Source organism: Elaeis guineensis, chromosome 3, assembly GCF_000442705.2.
Source record: "Elaeis guineensis isolate ETL-2024a chromosome 3, EG11, whole genome shotgun sequence".
Classification (NCBI taxonomy): domain Eukaryota; kingdom Viridiplantae; phylum Streptophyta; class Magnoliopsida; order Arecales; family Arecaceae; genus Elaeis; species Elaeis guineensis.
Genome location: NC_025995.2, coordinates 71,674,352 through 71,693,542, shown reverse-complemented (window position 1 = coordinate 71,693,542; position 19,191 = coordinate 71,674,352). Strand labels below are relative to the sequence as shown.

At 51.9% G+C, this 19,191-nt stretch overlaps 1 protein-coding gene across 1 annotated transcript; it reads right to left on the bottom strand.

Moving 5' to 3' along the window:
- Nucleotides 1-16,613: 16,613 nt before the first annotated feature.
- LOC140856235 (pyruvate decarboxylase 1-like) lies at nucleotides 16,614-17,635 on the bottom strand. Its single transcript, XM_073253369.1, has 3 exons — nucleotides 17,626-17,635; nucleotides 16,966-17,315; nucleotides 16,614-16,850 (listed from the first exon to the last, which is right to left on the bottom strand). Exons 1-3 carry the CDS (start codon nucleotides 17,633-17,635, stop codon nucleotides 16,614-16,616), a joined length of 597 nt encoding a protein of 198 aa, XP_073109470.1.
- Between the last annotated feature and the right edge of the window lie 1,556 nt (nucleotides 17,636-19,191).

Here is a 19,191-nt window from a genome sequence, read left to right as displayed (position 1 = left end):
ATCGTTCTTTTGAAGACCGCCCTTCAGGGCGGCCATCGCGATCGATTGGTCCAAGTTTCGGACCTCTAACACGGCGACATTAAAATGATTGACGTAAGCTCGGATGGATTCTCCCTCCTTTTGCTTGATGTTGATGAGAGACTCCGAACCTCTCCGAAGGCGTCGGCTGCTGACGAAATGAGCAACGAACTGGTGGCTCATCTGATCAAAGGAGAAGATAGTACCTGACTTCAGTGTCGAGTACCAATTTCTTGCTGCTCCCTTCAAAGTAGATGGAAAAGCTCAGTACAGGATGGCGTCTGGCATGCCATGGAGTAGCATCATTGTCTGGAAGGCCTCCAGATGTTAACCGGATCCGAGGTCCCGTCGTAGCTCTCGAATTGAGGGAGCTTGAAGTTCAGCGGGATTAGTTCTTGCATGATCATTTGAGAGAAAGGAGAGTCAGTGCAGATGTCCTCACTGTAAGCAGTGAGAGCATGCAGAGCTCTTCGATCCACCGATTCATCTCCAAAATCTTTGATCCAGGAGGTCCTCTCGACTGCGAGTCTCGAGGGTCTTCTAGTAGAACGGAGGTAGGGACTCTCGGGGGTGGAATCATGATCGGATGGTGGGCTCTTCGCCTTCTGCTTCCCCTTTCCAGGGAAGACAGGGCGACTTTCCCAAGTGGCCTGCCCAGTCGCCAGATTCTGGAACTCCGGGATGCTCTTTCCAGCCGCACTAATGCCTGCGGCTGCTGCTGTAAGGCCTGCACTACTTTGGTGAGGCCCCTGACCTACTGAACCAGCAATCAAACTGCTCATGCCGACTGTCGTTGCCAGAGGAGGAGGAGCCTGGAAAAACTAGAGACGAGGCCAGAGCTTGCGAAGCTCACTGAGATCTGGCCACGGAGGCCGTGGATCGCCTGGTGGATGCCTTTCAGGGAGGCATCAGGTGGAGATCTGGCGGGAGAAGGAGAAGAAGATGTCGGAGAAGATGACCGGAGACAATCCCGTTGAGCACTCCTTTAAGAACAAGGGTACTGTGAAGACACAAATCCCCTTCCTTTAGCGTCAATTCTGTTGGTGCAGAATTCTGCCGACGTCGGAGAAGCTGGAGTTGAGATGACCGTGGCCGCCACCGGGACCTGCAAGGGAAGTCTAAACCGAAATTGGGGGTACTCCGACAAGACCCTCCGATGCTTAAGTCAGTACTCTGCTTCAACAGAAATGGAGCACTCAAATAGATTTTGACAGAGTTTCGAGATAGAGTTTAGAGCTTAGAGAAGAACGTATCTGGGGGTCCCTTTTTATAGACGGAGAGTGTAACTGATTGATAGCGATGTCTGTAACCACCTGGTAGTGGGCTGTTCAGGGCCACGCAGAGTTTGTTACGGAGAGTAGTGACGTCAGGGGGCCGTTCAGGGCCACGTGGAGTTTGTTATGGAGAGTGGAGTGGTATCCGTTGTCGCGACTTGCCAGAGAGCGGTGGGGCCACGTGGAATCTGTTACAGGGAGTGGAGTGGGATAGTGGCCATTGTTGTGACTTGCGAGAGAGTTCAGACCTGACGGCTGAAGCTCGACTGGGACGTCTAAAGGAGCGGAATGACTTTCTGCCTCTACAATCTAAGAGAGGCTCGGATGTTTTTGAGGTTGTTGACGAGTCCACTGTTGTCGGATGCCTAGAGTGCTGATGCTGCAAGCAGGAGTTATTTGCTGTAGAAGCTCGGACAGAGATTTTTATTGGGAAAGTCTGATTTCATGAGGAATCTGGCAGAGGGTCGACCGACAGTGGACTTCGGATGGTGTTGTAGAGGTTCGTCCGCTGGAGGGGTCTGGAGGATCCTGTGGAAGTCCGGTTGGCGTTGTTGAAGTCCGGCTGACGTTATTGAAGGTTGATGGCTGGGGAGGTACGGCAGACACCGGAGGCGGTCGGCCATTGTAGAAATCCAGCTGCTGGAGCCTGTCTGTTGTAGAAGTTCGTCCGGAATCCGTCTGCTATGGAAGTTCAGACGGAGTCCGATTCTTGTAGAAGTCCGGATGGGGACCGCTTATTGAAGAAGCTCGGCTAAAGTCCGCCTGTAATAGGAGTTCGGAAGGAATTCGTTTACATTAGAAGCTCGGATGGAATTCACTTACAGTAGAGATCCGGAGTAGACCGCTTGCAGTAGAAGTTCGAAGTAGACCGCTTGCAGTAGAAGTTCGGAGTAGACCACTTACAATAGAAGTTTGGAGTAGAGATTCGGCTGGTGGAGCCCTTCTGTTGTCGAAATTTATCTGGGATCCATCCACTGTAGGAGTTCGGCTGAAATTCGATTCTCGTAGGAGCTCGGATGGAATCCGAAGGTGGTCGACCACCGTAGAAACTTGGATGGAGTCTGGTTACTGTAGAAATTCCACTGTCGGAGAAGCTCGGACATTGACGAAGTTCGGAAGAAGTTTGGAGTAGAGTCATTCGTGGCCAGAAGAAGTCTGGAAGGGATTTGAAGAATAGTTGATCACTATAGAAAATCGGCTGATAGTGAAGCTCAGAAAGTATTTGGAGCAGTCTAGTAGATGAATGAAGGAGCTCATTGTCGAAGAAGCTCGGATGGCATTATGGAAGCTCGGATGGTCGAGGGAGTTCAAAAGGACGCCACACAAGGTCGGAAGTCGAAAAAGCCCTAGAAGGGTCGGTCTTTTACAAACTTCGGCTGGGGGTACTTTATACCCAACATTTATGATGAAAATTTTTATCATAAATAATTTATAATTTTTTTAAATTTCTTATTTTTTTAGCTATTTACGATAAAAAGAGTTTCATCATAAATAATCAAGTATTTATAATAAAAAAATTTTATCACCATAAAAATAGCTTATTTATGATGAAAAATTTTTATTACAAATAATGAGTAATTTTTGATAATTTTAAATTTTTAAATTTTTTAACTATTTACGATAAAAATATTTTCATCGTAAATAAGTAGTATTTACGATGAAAAAATTTTTCATCATAAATACTCAATTATTTATGACTTAATATTTTCATCATAAATAATATAAAATTTTTGAATTTTTATTTTTTTAAATATTGGCGATGAATATATTATCGTTGGGAATAAGCTTATTGCTGATGAAAAAATATTTTTCATCGTAAATACTTAAATTATTTATGATAAAAATATTTTCATCATAAATATTTAAAAATTTAAAATTAAAATAAATGATGTATTATTTACGATAAAAATATTCATCGTAAATGTTGGATATAAAATACCCACAGCCGAAGTCCTCAACAGAATCAACGATTCCGCCCACGATGCCGACCTCAAAGGAAGACTCCGCCCGGACTCCTATGGGAGCCGGGCTTCATCCTCGACTCCAATGGCTGCAGACAGACTTCGTCCGAACTCCTACGGGAGCCGGACTCCGCCGACAACTCCGACCTCAAGTTGACTCTGCCCGGACTCCTACGGGAGTCGGGCTCCGTCCTCAACATCAACGGCTGGTAAGCCCCGTCCGGACTCCTACGGGAGCCGGACTTGGCCTTTAACTTTGATTGCAGGAAGACTCCGCCCGGACTCCTACGGGAGCCGGGCTTCGTCCTCGACTCCAACGGCTACAGACAGACTTCGTCCGGACTCCTACGGGAGCCAGACTCCGCCGACAACTCCGACCTCAAGTTGACTCCGCCCGGACTCCTACGGGAGCCGGGCTCCATCCTCAACATCAACTGCTGGTAAGCCCCGTCCGGACTCCTATGGGAGCCGGACTTGGCCTTTAACTTTGATTGCAGGAAGACTCCGCCCGGACTCCTACGGGAGTTGGGCTTCATCCTCGACTCCAACGGCTGCAGACAGACTTCGTCCGGACTCCGCCAACAACTCCGACCTCAAGTTGACTCCGCCCGAACTCCTACGGGAGCCGGGCTCCATCCTCAACATCAACTGCTGGTAAGCCCCGTCCGGACTCCTACGGGAGCCGGACTTCGCCTTTAACTTTGATTGCAGGAAGACTCCGCCCGGACTCCTACGGGAGCCGGGCTTCGTCCTTGACTCCAACGGCTGCAGACAGACTTCGTCCGGACTCCTACGGGAGCCGGACTCCGCCGACAACTCCGACCTCAAGTTGACTCCGCCCGGACTCCTACGGGAGCCGGGCTCCGTCCTCAACATCAACTGCTGGTAAGCCCCGTCCGGACTCCTACGGGAGCCGGACTTGGCCTTTAACTTTGATTGCAGGAAGACTCCGCCCGGACTCCTACGGGAGCCGGGCTTCGTCCTCGACTCCAACGGCTGCAGACAGACTTCGTCCGGACTCCTACGGGAGCCGGACTCCACCGACAACTCCGACCTCAAGTTGACTCCGCCCGGACTCCTATGGGAGCCGGGCTCCGTCCTCAACATCAACTGCTGGTAAGCCCCGTCCGGACTCCTACGGGAGCCGGACTTCGCCTTTAACTTTGATTGCAGGAAGACTCCGCCCGGACTCCTACGGGAGCCGGGCTTCGTCCTCGACTCCAACGGCTGCAGACAGACTTCGTCCGGACTCCTACGGGAGTCGGACTCCGCCGACAACTCCGACCTCAAGTTGACTCCGCCCGGACTCCTACGGGAGCCGGGCTCCGTCCTCAACATCAACTGCTGGTAAGCCCCGTCCGGACTCCTACGGGAGCCGAACTTCGCCTTTAACTTTGATTGCAGGAAGACTCCGCCCGGACTCCTACGGGAGTCAGGCTTCGTCCTCAACTCCAACGGCTGCAGACAGACTTCGTCCGGACTCCTACGGGAGCCGGACTCCGACGACAACTTCAACCGCAAGGGGGACTCCGCCCGAACTCCCACAAGAGCCGGGCTCCGTCGCTGACTCTGATTGCCGGTAAGATCCGTCCGGACTCCCACTGGAGCCGGACTTTCCACCTGACTTTAGTTGCAGAGGACCCCGCCCGGACTCCTACGGGAGCCGAACTCCGTCATCAGATCCGACCACTACCGAGCTTCAGCCGATGGATCTGCACTCCCTGACAGGCTGTTTTAACGGCCACGATCCTGCTCCACTTCCTGTGGTGGATTCCGTGCAGCTCCATCACTCCCTGACAGGCCGCAGTAACCGTCGCAGCTCTGCTCCACTTCCTGTGGCAGATTCCACACAGCTCCACTACCCCCTGGCAGGCCACAATAACGGCCACGATCCTGCTCCACCTCCTGCAACGGATACCGGGCGATTCTCCCATCCGCTGGCAAGTCACGACAACGGACGCTGCTCCACTCCCCGCAACTGATTCCACGTGGCGAGCTACGGTGATAGCCACGATTCCGCTCCACTACCCTTCGCAATAAATTCCCCCTGACTATGGGCGGCCCACTACCAGATGGTTACAAAACGTCGCCATCAATCCGTTACCTCCTCCGCCTATAAAAAGGGGGACCCAGATACGTTATTCTTTAAGCTCATTTCTTATCTCAAAACTCTGCTAAATTCTCCGTTCGAGCGCTCCATTCTTGTTGAGGCAGAGAACTGACTTGAGCATCGGAGGGTCTTGCCGGAGCAACCCCACCTCCGATTTAGACTTCCCTTGCAGGTCCCTGCGGCGACCGCGACTTCCCCGACTCCAGCTTCTCCGGCGCAAGCGGATTTTTGCACCAACAGGATTGGCGCTAGAGGAAGGGTGGCGAACCTTCGCAGTACCCTTGTTCTTAAAGGAGCGTTCAACGGAGCCACCTCCGATCATCTCCTCCGACACCCACTCCTTATTTTCCCCCGCTGGGTCCACACTCGATGCCTCCACGCAAGGCATCCACGCGACGGTCCACGGCCTCCGCGGCCAGATCTCAGGCTCCAGCCTCCCCTCCTATTTCTCAACCTCCTCCTCCTCCTCCTCCAGCGCCGGCGGTCGGCGCGGAGCAGTTTGACTTACTGGCACAGCAGGTCAGAGGCCTCGTCGAAGCTGTGCAAGCAATGCAGCAGCAGCAGCCGCAGGCGTCAGCGCACCCGGAAAGGGCATCTCCGGAATGCCAGAACCCGACGGTGGGGCGGGCCACCTGGGCCAGCCGCCCCGTCCTTCCTGGGAAAACAAACCCAAGGGTAGAGAGCCCTCAATCGGACCACGACTCCACCCCTGGAAGATCCCTGCCCCCGTTCTGCCAGAGGACCCTTGAGACTCGAAGTCGAGAGGATTTCCTGGATCGGAGGCTCCAGAAGATGAACCGACGGATTGAAGAACTCCGCCATGCGCCCCCCACTTATGGTGAGGACATTTGTACTGACCCTCCCTTCTCCCAAACGATCATGCAGGAACCGATCCCGCCAAACTTCAAGCTTTCCCAGTTCGAAAGCTACGACGGGACTTCGGACCCGGTTGATCATCTAGAGGCCTTCCGGACGATGATGCTGCTTCACGGTGCTCCTGACGCCATCTTATGCCGGGCTTTCCCATCTACTTTGAAGGGAGCAGCGAGGAACTGGTATTCGGCTTTAAAACCGGGTACCATCTTCTCCTTCGATCAAATGAGCCACCAATTTATGGCCCATTTTGTCAGCAGCCGGCACCCCCGGAAGGGTTCGGAGTCCCTCATCAACATCAAGCAGAGGGAAGGGGAGTCCATACGGGCCTACATCAACCGCTTCAACATCGTGGTGCTGGAGGTCCAGAACTTGGACCAATCAATTGCCATGGCCGCCCTGAAAGGCGGCCTTCAGAAGAATGATCTTTTGTTCTCCTTGGAGAAGAAGTATCCCAGAGATTTTACCGATTTGCTGGCTCGGGCTGAGGGATACGCCCGAGCGGAAGAAGCCTTCAAAATGAAGGATGAAGAGACAGCAAGGGAGCGGCAAGCGGGAGATTCGAGTAAGCCCGCAGTTGAGAAAAGGCCAAAGGAAGTCCGGCCGCATTCTCGATCCCCTCCTGGGCATAAGCGCGCCCATACTCCACCCCGGGCACGCAGGCAGAGAAGCCCGGACCGCGGGGTTCGGCGGGGTTCCCCACCAGGAAGATTCCGCAACTACACCCCCCTCAACGCCTCGAAGGCCCAGGTATTAATGGAGGTCAGGGAGCAGCTCCCTAGGTCGGAGAGGATGCGCACACACCCCGAGAAGTGCAACCCCAACAAGTTCTGCCTCTACCACCGCGACCACGGCCACGACACAGAGGAATGCATCCAGCTCCAGGACGACATCGAGGAGCTCATTCGACGAGGTCGACTTGACAGATTCATCCGCCACAGGCCTGAGGGTAGAGGAGACCGGCCAAGAGCCCTTCCACAGCCTGAACCACCGAGAAGGGAGGAGCAACCCGGGGACCGGCCTCCCATCGGGACCATCGACTCCATCACCGGAGGGCCTCAAGGAGGAGCGGGCCACCCGCGATCGAGGAGCTCGAAAAACCTGTAAATGTATCACTTACGATTTCGTCTTGAATCTAATTTTCTTTCTACTTAACGTGCTCTTCCCACCTAGCGTGGATTTATTATGACTGGATACGACCCCACCGAACGCTTAAAACATAGCCATGTCAGGAACAGGAGGAGAACCTCGTCCTGACATGAGCAAAGTCAAAGGCCCGGTTCTTTTAGACCGGATGGGGGGAAAGGCCTTACAACGCCCTAATGTGCCCCCACAGCCATGTCAGGAATAGGAGGAGAACATTGTCCTGACATGAGCAAAGTCAAAGGCCCGATTCTTTTAGATCGGATGGGGGGAGAGGCCTTACAACGCCCTAATGTGCCCCCACAGCCATGTCAGGAATAGGAGGAGAACCTCGTCCTGACATGAGCAAAGTCAAAGGTCCGATTCTTTTAGACCGGATGGGGGGAGAGGCCTTACAATGCCCTAATGTGCCCTTACAGCCATGTCAGGAACAGGAGGAGAACCTCGTCCTGACATGAGCAAAGTCAAAGGCCCGGTTCTTTTAGACCGGATGGGGGGAGAGGCCATACAACGCCCTAATGTGCCCCCACAGCCATGTCAGGAACAGGAGGAGAACCTCGTCCTGACATGAGCAAAGTCGAAGGCCCGGTTCTTTTAGATCGGATGGGGGGAGAGGCCTTACAGCGCCCTAACGCACCCCCACAGCCAAGCCAGGAACAGGAGGAGAACCTCACACTGGCTCAAACAAAAAGGAAGACTTCATCCGGACTCCTACGGGAGCCGGGTTTCGTCCACAAGGAAGACTTCACCCAGACTCCTACGGGAGCCGGGTTCCGTCCATAAGGAAGACTTCACCCGGACTCCTACAGGAGCCGGGTTCCGTCCATAAGGAAGACTTCACCCGGACTCCTACGGGAGTCGGGTTCCGTCCATAAGGAAGACTTCACCCGGACTCCTACGGAGCCGGGTTCCAGCCACAAGGAAGACTTCACCCGGACTCCTACGAGAGCCGGGTTCCAGCCACGACGCCAGGGAAGACTTCACCCGGACTCCTACGGGAGCTGGGTTCCGGCCACGACGCCAGGGAAGACTTCACCCGGACTCCTACGGGAGCCGGGTTCCATCCACGATGCCAAGAAAGACTTTCGGCACCGATTAGGAAGACAACGACATCTCCAAAATAATGTGGGGCCCGGACGGCCAAGCTCGGGCTTACGGCCACGCACGACGAGAAAGGCGAGCTAACGCATCGACGACCGGGCGCCCCCTGACGACGTCTACATCAGACAAGTCAAACGATAAGAAAGGTTCGGCAGACAACAATATTAGTGCAACGCGCAGACGAGGTAACACAAAATACTCTTTTTATTCCATTTCCGATATACACACTACAAAGCCAGGAAGGCCAAGGAAAGAAGGGCAAAACGACAAAAAGGAAGTAACTACATGACAAGACAGAAGGACAAAAAGAGCTCTAAGGAGGACCTGCTCCCTCCGACCTAGAGTTATCTATTCCGCCCTCAACCAGGACTGCCTCAGATTCTCAATTTCCTCTTCTAGCTCTTCCCTCTTCCGCAGCGCGTCCTGGAGCACCCGACGAAGTTGCTGGCTCTCAGCCTCCGTCTCTCGATGCCTCTTCCTCAAAACTTCGGACTCCGCCTCCGCGTCCGTGACGGCCCGCCGCTCGAGTGCCAGTTGGATCTTCACTTGTTGCAGCTCGACTGTCTTTTCCCCGAGGGAGACAGAAATCCCCTCCACGGTGCCTCTTAGGGCTTGGAGCTCTTCAGAATCTTGGGCGAAAGTAAGCTGTGCCCTGCCATCCAGGTGTCTCTGGAGACGGACGACTTCGTCGGCTGCCGTCCTGAATCTCCCTTTGTATTCTTCCACTTGCCTGCGCCAGCTAGCCCGTTGCACGTCGTGGCTCACCTCGGCATCCTGAAGCTGCTGCTGAAGGTCGGAAACCTTCTGCGACCATCTCTGGTCATCGTCGACCCGGGCCAAGAGCCGGGATGAATTTCCTTCCAGCTGGCCGATCTTTCCCTTCGCAGCTGACAGTTCCACCTTGAGGGCGTTGATCCTGGCGGCCTGGGCCCAAATCCGGTCACTGGAGCTCTTCTTGCATTCCTTGAGCTCCTTTGCGAAGTTCGCCTTCCTCCGGCTATACTCCATGATCCCCTTCACATGGAGACTCCGAAAGTGGGCGGCCTCAGCGGCGGCTTCAGAGTGACCTTCTCTCGATTTACGGAGCTCGGCTTCCGTCTTCTTTAACTTCTTCGTCAGGTGAAGGACCTCCTTTTTCAACCGCTGGATCGTCGATTTCAGCGGGACCCCCAAGGGCAGGGGGAGTGCTTCTACAGGACACTGCCATCGGAAGGTAAAAGTGTCAAAGAATGATTCATTGCAGGAAGAAAAATAGAGAGAAGGAGGGAGGAGGAAAGAGAAGCCATCCGCAACGAGAAATTCAACTTTATTGATTGAATGATTTTTAAAGACAAATGGAAAAGAAAAATTATGATGAAATAAAGGTACAAGATCGGAGGTCTCAGACCTCAGGGGCGGGGGGTGGAGAACTCGGGGCGGGGCTGCGACAGCAGTGGCGGCTGACGAGGGGCCGGCCTCGTCCTCAGACTCCTCGCCTAGGAAGCTGAGGTCGAGCTCTGGGAATTTTCTGGCCACCTTCTCTTGACAGAGCTCGAACCCCTTAATGAACGCTTCCTGGCCGAACTGGATATTCAGGTCCCTCATCTCCGTGGAGAACTTGAATTCCTCCACCGCAAGGGCTCTGGCCTCCGAGACCAGGACCGGAGTTTGCTCGACCAAGTGGGCGACCTCGGCCTCTGCCTTCCTCGCCGATTCCTCCAAGATCTTCCTCTCCTCCTCCCGGGCTTTCTTCTCCCTTTCCAGGGCCTCCTGGAGGGTGACTACTTCGACCGTCTTTGCTTGGAGACGAGCAACCTCCGCCTGACAGCGTTCCTCCACCTGAAGGATGTCCCTCCTCGTGCGGCTCATCGCCTCGATATAGGCGAGGAGCTGGTGCCCAATCTGCAAAGACAGCTAGGGAATCAGTACAAAGGCCGAATAGCCATGTAAATGAAGAGTCGCTCACCTCAAGGAAGGACCCCAAAGAATCCCAAGCCCGCTGCTCAGGATCGGCGCGGTCGATCCTCTCCACGATGTCAGGCAGAATGCAGCCGTCGATCAGCCGCCTGATCAAGTCCCTATCATTGAAGAGATTCTCCGACCCCTCCTCGGAGCAGAGGGACTCGTCCGCAGCATTTCGGTGGCTACTCGCCCTGCGGGCCACCGATTTCCTCCTTTTCCCTGCGGCAGGTGCCTTCGTGGGGCGAACCCCCGGGGTGGGGGCCCTAATCGGCGGACTCCTCGAGGAGGCCCGGGGAGCTGTTGGCTCGGCATCCGAGGGAATGTCGATGGCCGGGGCCGCCTGGACGGGTGCCGCTAAGCTCGTCTCCTCCGCCCTAGCCCTCTTCGCCGATCCGGAGGTCGTAGCGCCCTTTCTCTTGTGGACCCTCATGCCCCTGGCGAGCCTCTGCACTGCTTCGGCGTCCATTCTTAAAAAAAAAAAAACAAAAAAAACAAAAGAAGAGAAGAAAAGGAGAGAGAGAAAAGGAAAGAAGAAAAAGAAGTAAACCAATCAGTCAAAAAAAAAAAGAAAAGAGAGAAAAGAAAGAAGAGAGAAAAAAAGAAACAGAGGGGAAAAAGAGAGAGAGGGAAGAGGAGGTAAAAAGAAGAAGAGAAGGGAAGCATGAAAAGAGAAGATAAGGTAAAAGATGAATACTCGCTGGATCCTGGGGACTCAGGCCGATGTTGAAAAGAAACTGCTCCCTCAGAAGATTGGGAAGGGAAGGAGCGGAATAAGCTAGAAGCTTCTGGGCGGCCTGGAGGTCGTCCTCCCCTAGGCTGGGAGTCCGGCGGACAGAATCCCTCAGAGAGCCCCAAGGGGGCAGGCCCAGTTTCAGGGTCAGGCAATGGACGAAGAGGTATTTCTCCTTCCAATTGTGGATCGAAGAAGGGGCGCCTTTCAGCAACCCCTTCTTGCCGAACTGGGGGGAGAAGTATCACCAGTCCTTCGTCGAAGGATGGCGCTTGAAGGTATAGAAGTGCCTAAACAAGGAGAGAGACGGCTGGACCTCGACTACGTGGCAGAGGAAGAGAAATCCTATCAAAAACCTAAAAGAATTAGGGGCCACGGAAGCCAAGGAGATGTCCAAGAAACGGAAGAGGGCAACGACAAAGGAAGGAAGCGGAAGCTGGAGGGCACGGAACGCTTCCTGGTACAAGCAAAAGCGACCCGGAGGAGGAGTGCTGGCCCGGTCAGAAGGGTCAGGCAGCTCCAGGTCGTACTCTGGAGGAACTCCATACTGAACCCTTATCAGAAGGAGCTCCTCCGAGGTCAGGAACACGGAATGGTGCCCGACGCAAAAATCGGGTGGAGCCCAGCCCCAGACGCGGGTTCGTCTGCAGAGATGGGGACCTGGGGGTTTGAGGTAGAAGAACTCCCGGAACTGCAGGGAGTAGAAGAGCCGGAAGACATTTCGAGTAGTTTCGAAGGGGGGGCTCTAAAGGACCCTAAGAAGGCGGACAGAAGGGGGAATGAGAGGTCACAGGAAGCTAACTCGGAGGATGCAAAAAGATAATGACAGAAAAGAAGTCCCTAGGTGGTGAGAAGAAGGTTGGCGGTGCTGGAACTAACCTATATCGCTCTGAGGGACCGAGGAACGAAAACAGGAGACGCCTACGACTCGAGAAGACGCCCACTGAAACAGGACTCTCGAAGAAAAGGCAAACGCTGGTAAGAACTCAGGAATGAAGTAGCGCACCTAAAGGTGGGAGGACGGGTTTAAATAGACTCTGGGATCCAGCGCCATAATGATCGCGAATCCCCCCAGACCGGTCTGCATCCGACACGTGTCCCACTCCCCCTGGCAGGTGGCTAAAAGCGGCTGATGGTTGGCAGAGCCATTATTGCGCCGTACCTAGGCCAGTGTGCCTGCGAGAATTTTGAAGAGTCACTTCGCACCGCCCCAATTCGAAAAGACTCTGGCACGCGCGCAATTAATGCCCAAAATATCTGGGGGCAGCAGTGCGGGGATTCGAGGGGACGGCTTCGACTGTACCCATCTCTCTGTACTTCCTTCATTCAAAATTCAAACTCGAAAGTAAGGGGACTGGTATTGGGTATAAAATACCCACAGTCGAAGTCCTCAACAGAATCAACGATTCCGCCCACGATGCCGACCTCAAAGGAAGACTCCGCCCGGACTCCTATGGGAGCCGGGCTTCATCCTCGACTCCAACGGCTGCAGACAGACTTCATCCGGACTCCTACGGGAGCCAGACTCCGCCGACAACTCCGACCTCAAGTTGACTCCGCCCGGACTCCTACGGGAGCCGGGCTCCATCCTCAACATCAACTGCTGGTAAGCCCCGTCCGGACTCCTACGGGAGCCGGACTTGGCCTTTAACTTTGATTGCAGGAAGACTCCGCCCGGACTCCTACGGGAGCCGGGCTTCGTCCTCGACTCCAACGGCTACAGACAGACTTCGTCCGGACTCCTACGGGAGCCAGACTCCGCCGACAACTCCGACCTCAAGTTGACTCCGCCTGGACTCCTACGGGAGCCGGGCTCCGTCCTCAACATCAACTGCTGGTAAGCCCCGTCCGGACTCCTACGGGAGCTGGACTTCGCCTTTAACTTTGATTGCAGGAAGACTCCGCCCGGACACCTACGGGAGCCGGGCTTCATCCTCGACTCCAACGGCTGCAGACAGACTTCGTCCGGACTCCTACGGGAGCCGGACTCCACCGACAACTCCGACCTCAAGTTGACTCCGCCCGGACTCCTACGGGAGCCGGGCTCCGTCCTCAACATCAACTGCTGGTAAGCCCCGTCCGGACTCCTACGGGAGCCAGACTTGGCCTTTAACTTTGATTGCAAGAAGATTCCGCCCGGACTCCTACGGGAGCCGGGCTTCATCCTTGACTCCAACGGCTGCAGACAGACTTCGTCCGGACTCCTATGGGAGCCGGACTCCGCCGACAACTCCGACCTCAAGTTGACTCTGCCCGGACTCCTACGGGAGCCGGGCTCCGTCCTCAACATCAACTGCTGGTAAGCCCCGTCCAGACTCCTACGGGAGCCGGACTTGGCCTTTAACTTTGATTGCAGGAAGACTCCGCCCGGACTCCTACGGGAGCCGAGCTTCGTCCTCGACTCCAATGGCTGCAGACAGACTTCGTCAGACTCCTACGGGAGCCGGATTTCGCCGACAACTCCGACCTCAAGTTGACTCCGCCCGGACTCCTACGGGAGCCGGGCTCCGTCCTCAACATCAACTGCTGGTAAGCCCCATCAGGACTCCTACGGGAGCCGGACTTGGCCTTTAACTTTGATTGCAGGAAGACTCCGCCCGGACTCCTACGGGAGCCGGGCTTCGTCCTCGACTCCAACGGCTGCAGACAGACTTCGTCCGGACTCCTACGGGAGCCGGACTCTTCGACAACTCCGACCTCAAGTTGACTCCGCCCGGACTCCTACGGGAGTCGGGCTCCGTCCTCAACATCAACTGCTGGTAAGCCCCGTCCGGACTCCTACGGGAGCCGGACTTGGCCTTTAACTTTGATGCAGGAAGACTCCGCCCGGACTCCTACAGGAGCCGAGCTTCGTCCTCGACTCCAACGGCTGCAGACAGACTTCGTCCGGACTCCTACGGGAGCCGGACTCCGCCGACAACTCCGACCTCAAGTTGACTCCGCCCGGACTCCTACGGGAGCCGGGCTCCGTCCTCAACATCAACTGCTGGTAAACCCCGTCCGGACTCCTACGGGAGCCGGACTTCGCCTTTAACTTTGATTGCAGGAAGACTCCACCCGGACTCCTACGGGAGCCGGGCTTCGTCCTCGACTCCAACGGCTGCAGACAGACTTCGTCCGAACTCCTACGGGATCCGGACTCCGACGACAACTTCAACCGCAAGGGGGACTCCGCCCGGACTCCCACAAGAGCCGGGCTCCGTCGCTGACTCCGATTGCCGGTAAGATCCGTCTGGACTCCCACGGGAGCCGGACTTTCCACCTGACTTTAGTTGCAGAGGACTCCGCCCGGACTCCTACGGGAGCCGAACTCGTCATCAGCTCCGACCACTTTCGAGCTTCAGCCGATGGATCTGCACTCCCTGACAGGCTGTTTTAACGGCCACGATCCTGCTCCACTTCCTGTGGTGGATTCCGTGCAGCTCCATCACTCCCTGACAGGCCGCAGTAATCGTCGCAGCTCTGCTCCACTTCCTGTGGCGGATTCCGCACAGCTCCACTACCCCCTGGCAGGCCACAATAACGGCCACGATCCTGCTCCACCTCCTGCAACGGATACCGGGCGATTCTCCCATCCGCTGGCAAGTCACGACAACGGACGTCGCTCCACTCCCCGCAACTGATTCCACGTGCCGAGCTACGGCGATAGCCACGATTCTGCTCCACTACCCTTCGCAATAAATTCTCCCTGACTATGGGCGGCCCACTACCAGACGGTTACAAAACGTCGCCATCAATCCGTTACCTCCTCCGCCTATAAAAAGGAAGGACCCAGATACGTTATTCTCTAAGCTCATTTCTTATCTCAAAACTCTGCTAAATTCTCCGTTCGAGCACTCCATTCTTGTTGAGGCAGAGAACTGACTTGAGCGTCGGAGGGTCTTGCCGGAGCAACCCCACCTTCGGTTTAGACTTCCCTTGCAGGTCCCTGCGGCGACCGCGACTTCCCCGACTCCAGCTTCTCCGGCGCAAGCGGATTTTTGCACCAATAGTAAATAATTTGTATTTACGATGAAATAATTTTTTCGTCACTAATACGCAACTATTTATGATGATAAATTATTTTCATTGTAAATATTTTATTATTTACGATCAATTTTATTTTTTATTGTAAATGCTATTAGTGGCGATGAAAATATTTGTATGTAAATAATTTCATCGCAAAAACACTCTTTTCTTGTAGTGATGGCGACACCATAGGTTTCTAATTCAAGGGGAGCTCTCCATCTAGACTATACACAATATCGCTTCATTATTGGAGTTCTTCAGTATGTCACTTTGACATGTCTTGTATTTTCTTTGCAGTGAATAAAGTATGCCAGTTTATGCAGTCTCCTAGTGCTGATCACTGGGTTATGATCAAGCAAATCTTACGGTACCTTAAAGCAATAGCTGGATCATAGGTTACAGATTAGCCGGTCGACCTTTCACTCTCTTCAAGCCTTCTTTGATGCAGATTGGGAGGTAGTGGCACTGATCGGCACTCCACTGGGGGTTATGTAATTTTTCTCGGCCCCAATCTCATTTCTTGGATCTCGTAGACAGAAGATAGTTGCTCGCTCTTCGATGGAGTCTGAATATAAGACCTTAGCTGATGCATCAGCTGAGCTAATCTAGTTTGAGTCATTTTTTCAAGAGCTAGGCCATCGTTTACATAGCCCTCCAATTTTATGGCGTGATAATATTGGGGCCACTTATCTCTCAGGCAATCCTATTTTTCATGCTTATATGAAATATATCAAGATTCATTTTTATTTTATTCGTGAACATGTTGTACGACGTCAACTATCTATTCAGTTCATTTTTATCCAAGATCAGCTTGCCGATATTCTCACCAAGCATTTGGGTATCTCACATTTCAGATTTTATGGGACAAACTGAAGATTCGTGGTCATGAATCTCCAACTTGAGGGGATATGTCAATGCACAGATCATCTTCCATATTTGGTTCATCTATATTTGGCCTCTTATCAATGCATAGCTCAAATCATATATTTAGTCTCTCCCTATTTAGCATAAAATTTGAAATACTTCTCTTGTAATAGTTGGTCTCCTTAGCATGAAATTTGAAATCTTGTTATAACTGATCTAGACTACAATAGTATGTAATTTGAATTCTTGTAATAGTTGCTCTGGATTATAATTGTAATCTATATAATGAAATAACTAGAGAAAAGAAATTATCTTTATTAGGCGGAGATGGCTTCGTTGGAGAAAGCCAGAGATGGCCTCCAGCACCCTTGGAGAAAAGCAGGAGAAGAGAAAGTGGGAAGAATGAGAGAGAAAAGGGGGAGAGAGGAAGAGAAAGGGGGGCCCACCGAGGTGTGCTCTGTGCTCTCTAGAGAAGAATAGAGAGAAGCCCAAAAATAGATCGGGCCTGGCCTTTTACCTCACAAATCTTAGCCTAAATAATTCCATTACCTTCGAGTTCTACATTACACAAGTTTGCTCCATAAAAGTTTTCACAAATTCCAAATTGAAGAAACGGAGAAAATTTCCACGCCGGAAACACGAAAAGAGATTAAGAAACCATACTGAGGTGCAAGAAAATATGGCACCAGCTGGGGAGCAAAAGTTGGGTGCGGAATCGCCGGCAGGTTGCAGCTAACGCTGATGTAAACAGGTTTGCACTCCTTGAGCGCCGTCGAGATCGCCGTGTCGATCAGTTCATCCGCATCATCCAAATTATTCGCCACAGCCTACATAACCAAATAGAACAAGTTAGTACACAGTAGCATATTATTGAAAGGAAGATCGAGAGAGAGAGGGAGAGAGAGAGGGAGAGGGGGAGAGAGAGAGAGAGGGGTAGAAGACCTGGTAGCAAGTGACGGTCTGGAAGCAGCGGAGCTCCTGGGAGAAATCGGGATGGCCAATGGTGTGGTGGAGGATGCGGTTGGTGCCGTAGTCGTTGGAATAAGGACCGCCGACTATGCAAGTGATGGGCAGATTCTCGCTGTAGGAGCCGGCGATGGCGGTGATAACGCTGAGCCCACCCACGGGGAAGGTCACGACGCAGGCGCCCACGCCGCGGGCCCAGGCGTAGCCATCGGCCGCGTAGCCGGCGTTGAGCTCGTTGCAGCACCCCACCAGATTGAGCTCGGGTTCGGCGATCAGGTGGTCGAGGAGGTTCAGATTAACGGTACTCTCACAACAAACTGAGTAGCCTGCGCCGAGGAAAACGCGCCCGCCAACCACATGGAATCCAATCTGTTATGGACTCTTGCTCATCCTTCCTTGTCTCTTTGTACAAAGTTCACTAGTTCATCCAAGCGAGCAGCCACTAATAGTAGAAGAAACATAGATTGATAGAGATATAGGAAAGCCAAAAGAGAAACTTTTATGGCATCTCAGAAGCTCGCCCTTTTCTTCCTCCTCTTCCTCATCTCATGGGCTTCCACCACCCTATCTCAGGGTGACCTAATGAAGCCATGTATAATAAAGTTGATGCCGTGTGTCGACTTTCTACACTCCGACAAGCGTCCATCGTCGGCTTGCTGTATGGCGCTGAAGGATGAGCTGGAGAACGACGTTGAGTGCCTTTGCGAGTTATTTAATGATGACAAGGCTCTCAAGGCCTTCAATATTACGAAGTCGGAGGTGATCCAGTTTCCAAAGCGCTGTGGTCTCCAGTCGGCAGATGTCAACAAGTGCAAAAAATCAGGTGGTAATTTAACACTGGGAAGCCATTCTTTCTATGTTTTTTTTGGTTTTTTGGTTAGGTTTGCCTTTCCTATAATATTTGATTCAGATGAATTTTATTTAGTTCTAACTTTTTTTTTCGTAGTCTATATAACTTGTGAGTATTTTCACTGGAATATTTTGAAAAATCGTTATATGTATTTAAGTTGGGTATTTTAGTTTTACTAAGATGATGTTTAAGTAACTGTATTTTTGCAACACCCGAGTATTAGAGGTTGTTTAGATCGTTGGAAATTTAAACAAGTGATCTTCAAAAGAGATGATTCCATGAATCATTAGCACTGTTAGTTTTCATATTTTCTGTCTCCAAATTATATTCCTTTTTTGACCTTTTGTTCTTTGGGTGCAGATGTACCAATGCCACCAGTTGCTCCAAGTGCCCCATCAACGCCTCCAAAATCTCCCACAAAAGGTGCATCCTTTTTATCATTAAATTGAAAAGCTTATTTCTTGAGTATGGAAACGTGAGATTTTTCTTATAATATAAGTATTTTTAATTATTTACAATCTGCGTTTGCTAATTGAAGGTAGCCCTTGGTCTGTAACCGGAACTAAAAAAATGAAAATGAAGTTACCTATTGGAACTTGATACATAGTTATACCATACGTTACCAAAACTATAGATATGCTAGCTCCTCTTTTGAATTATCTCTTGCCAATAACATTAATTTCTATAACGTTTATGCGGTAAAAGATGATTATGAATTCATCTTCACTTGTTCTCTTATACGTTTTTTGGCATTTTCTTCTCCAATTGCTGGATTGTTAATCTGTATACTGAAATTGATTATCTTATTTTACCAATCATTTCTATATGGTATAAATCTGTTGAGTATTATCAAAGCGAATCCTTTTCAAGATGAGTCTAATATTTTTATAAATTGATTAGAAGAATTCTCATCCTCGCTGCACCCCCAACCCCCAAGAAAAGAAAAAAAAAAATACAAATTAAGGAAAATAAATATTCACATTTGCAACAATTTTCAAGCATAATTATATGGACTTGCAAGATTAACGGTGCATATATGTAGTAGCGTTTCTTCTAGACCAGAATTCACCTCATCCTAGGTAGTCTGGGTAAAACCAGAATAATTATGTCATTCGCGAGATCAACAGAATCAGCATTTCAATGCGAGATCAACAGACCATTCAAGCATTTCAATGTCACACTAAAATCAAATAGGGATTATTATTTGCATATAACAAAAAAAGGATCTCCGCGACTCAATTGCATATTCCCTTTATATATGCAAGTGAGATCGGTATGCTTGGTTATGGTGGTGCATCGAGTGAGACCCTACTAGCTAATAGGGGCAATCTTCTAGAATCATTAGTTCATCC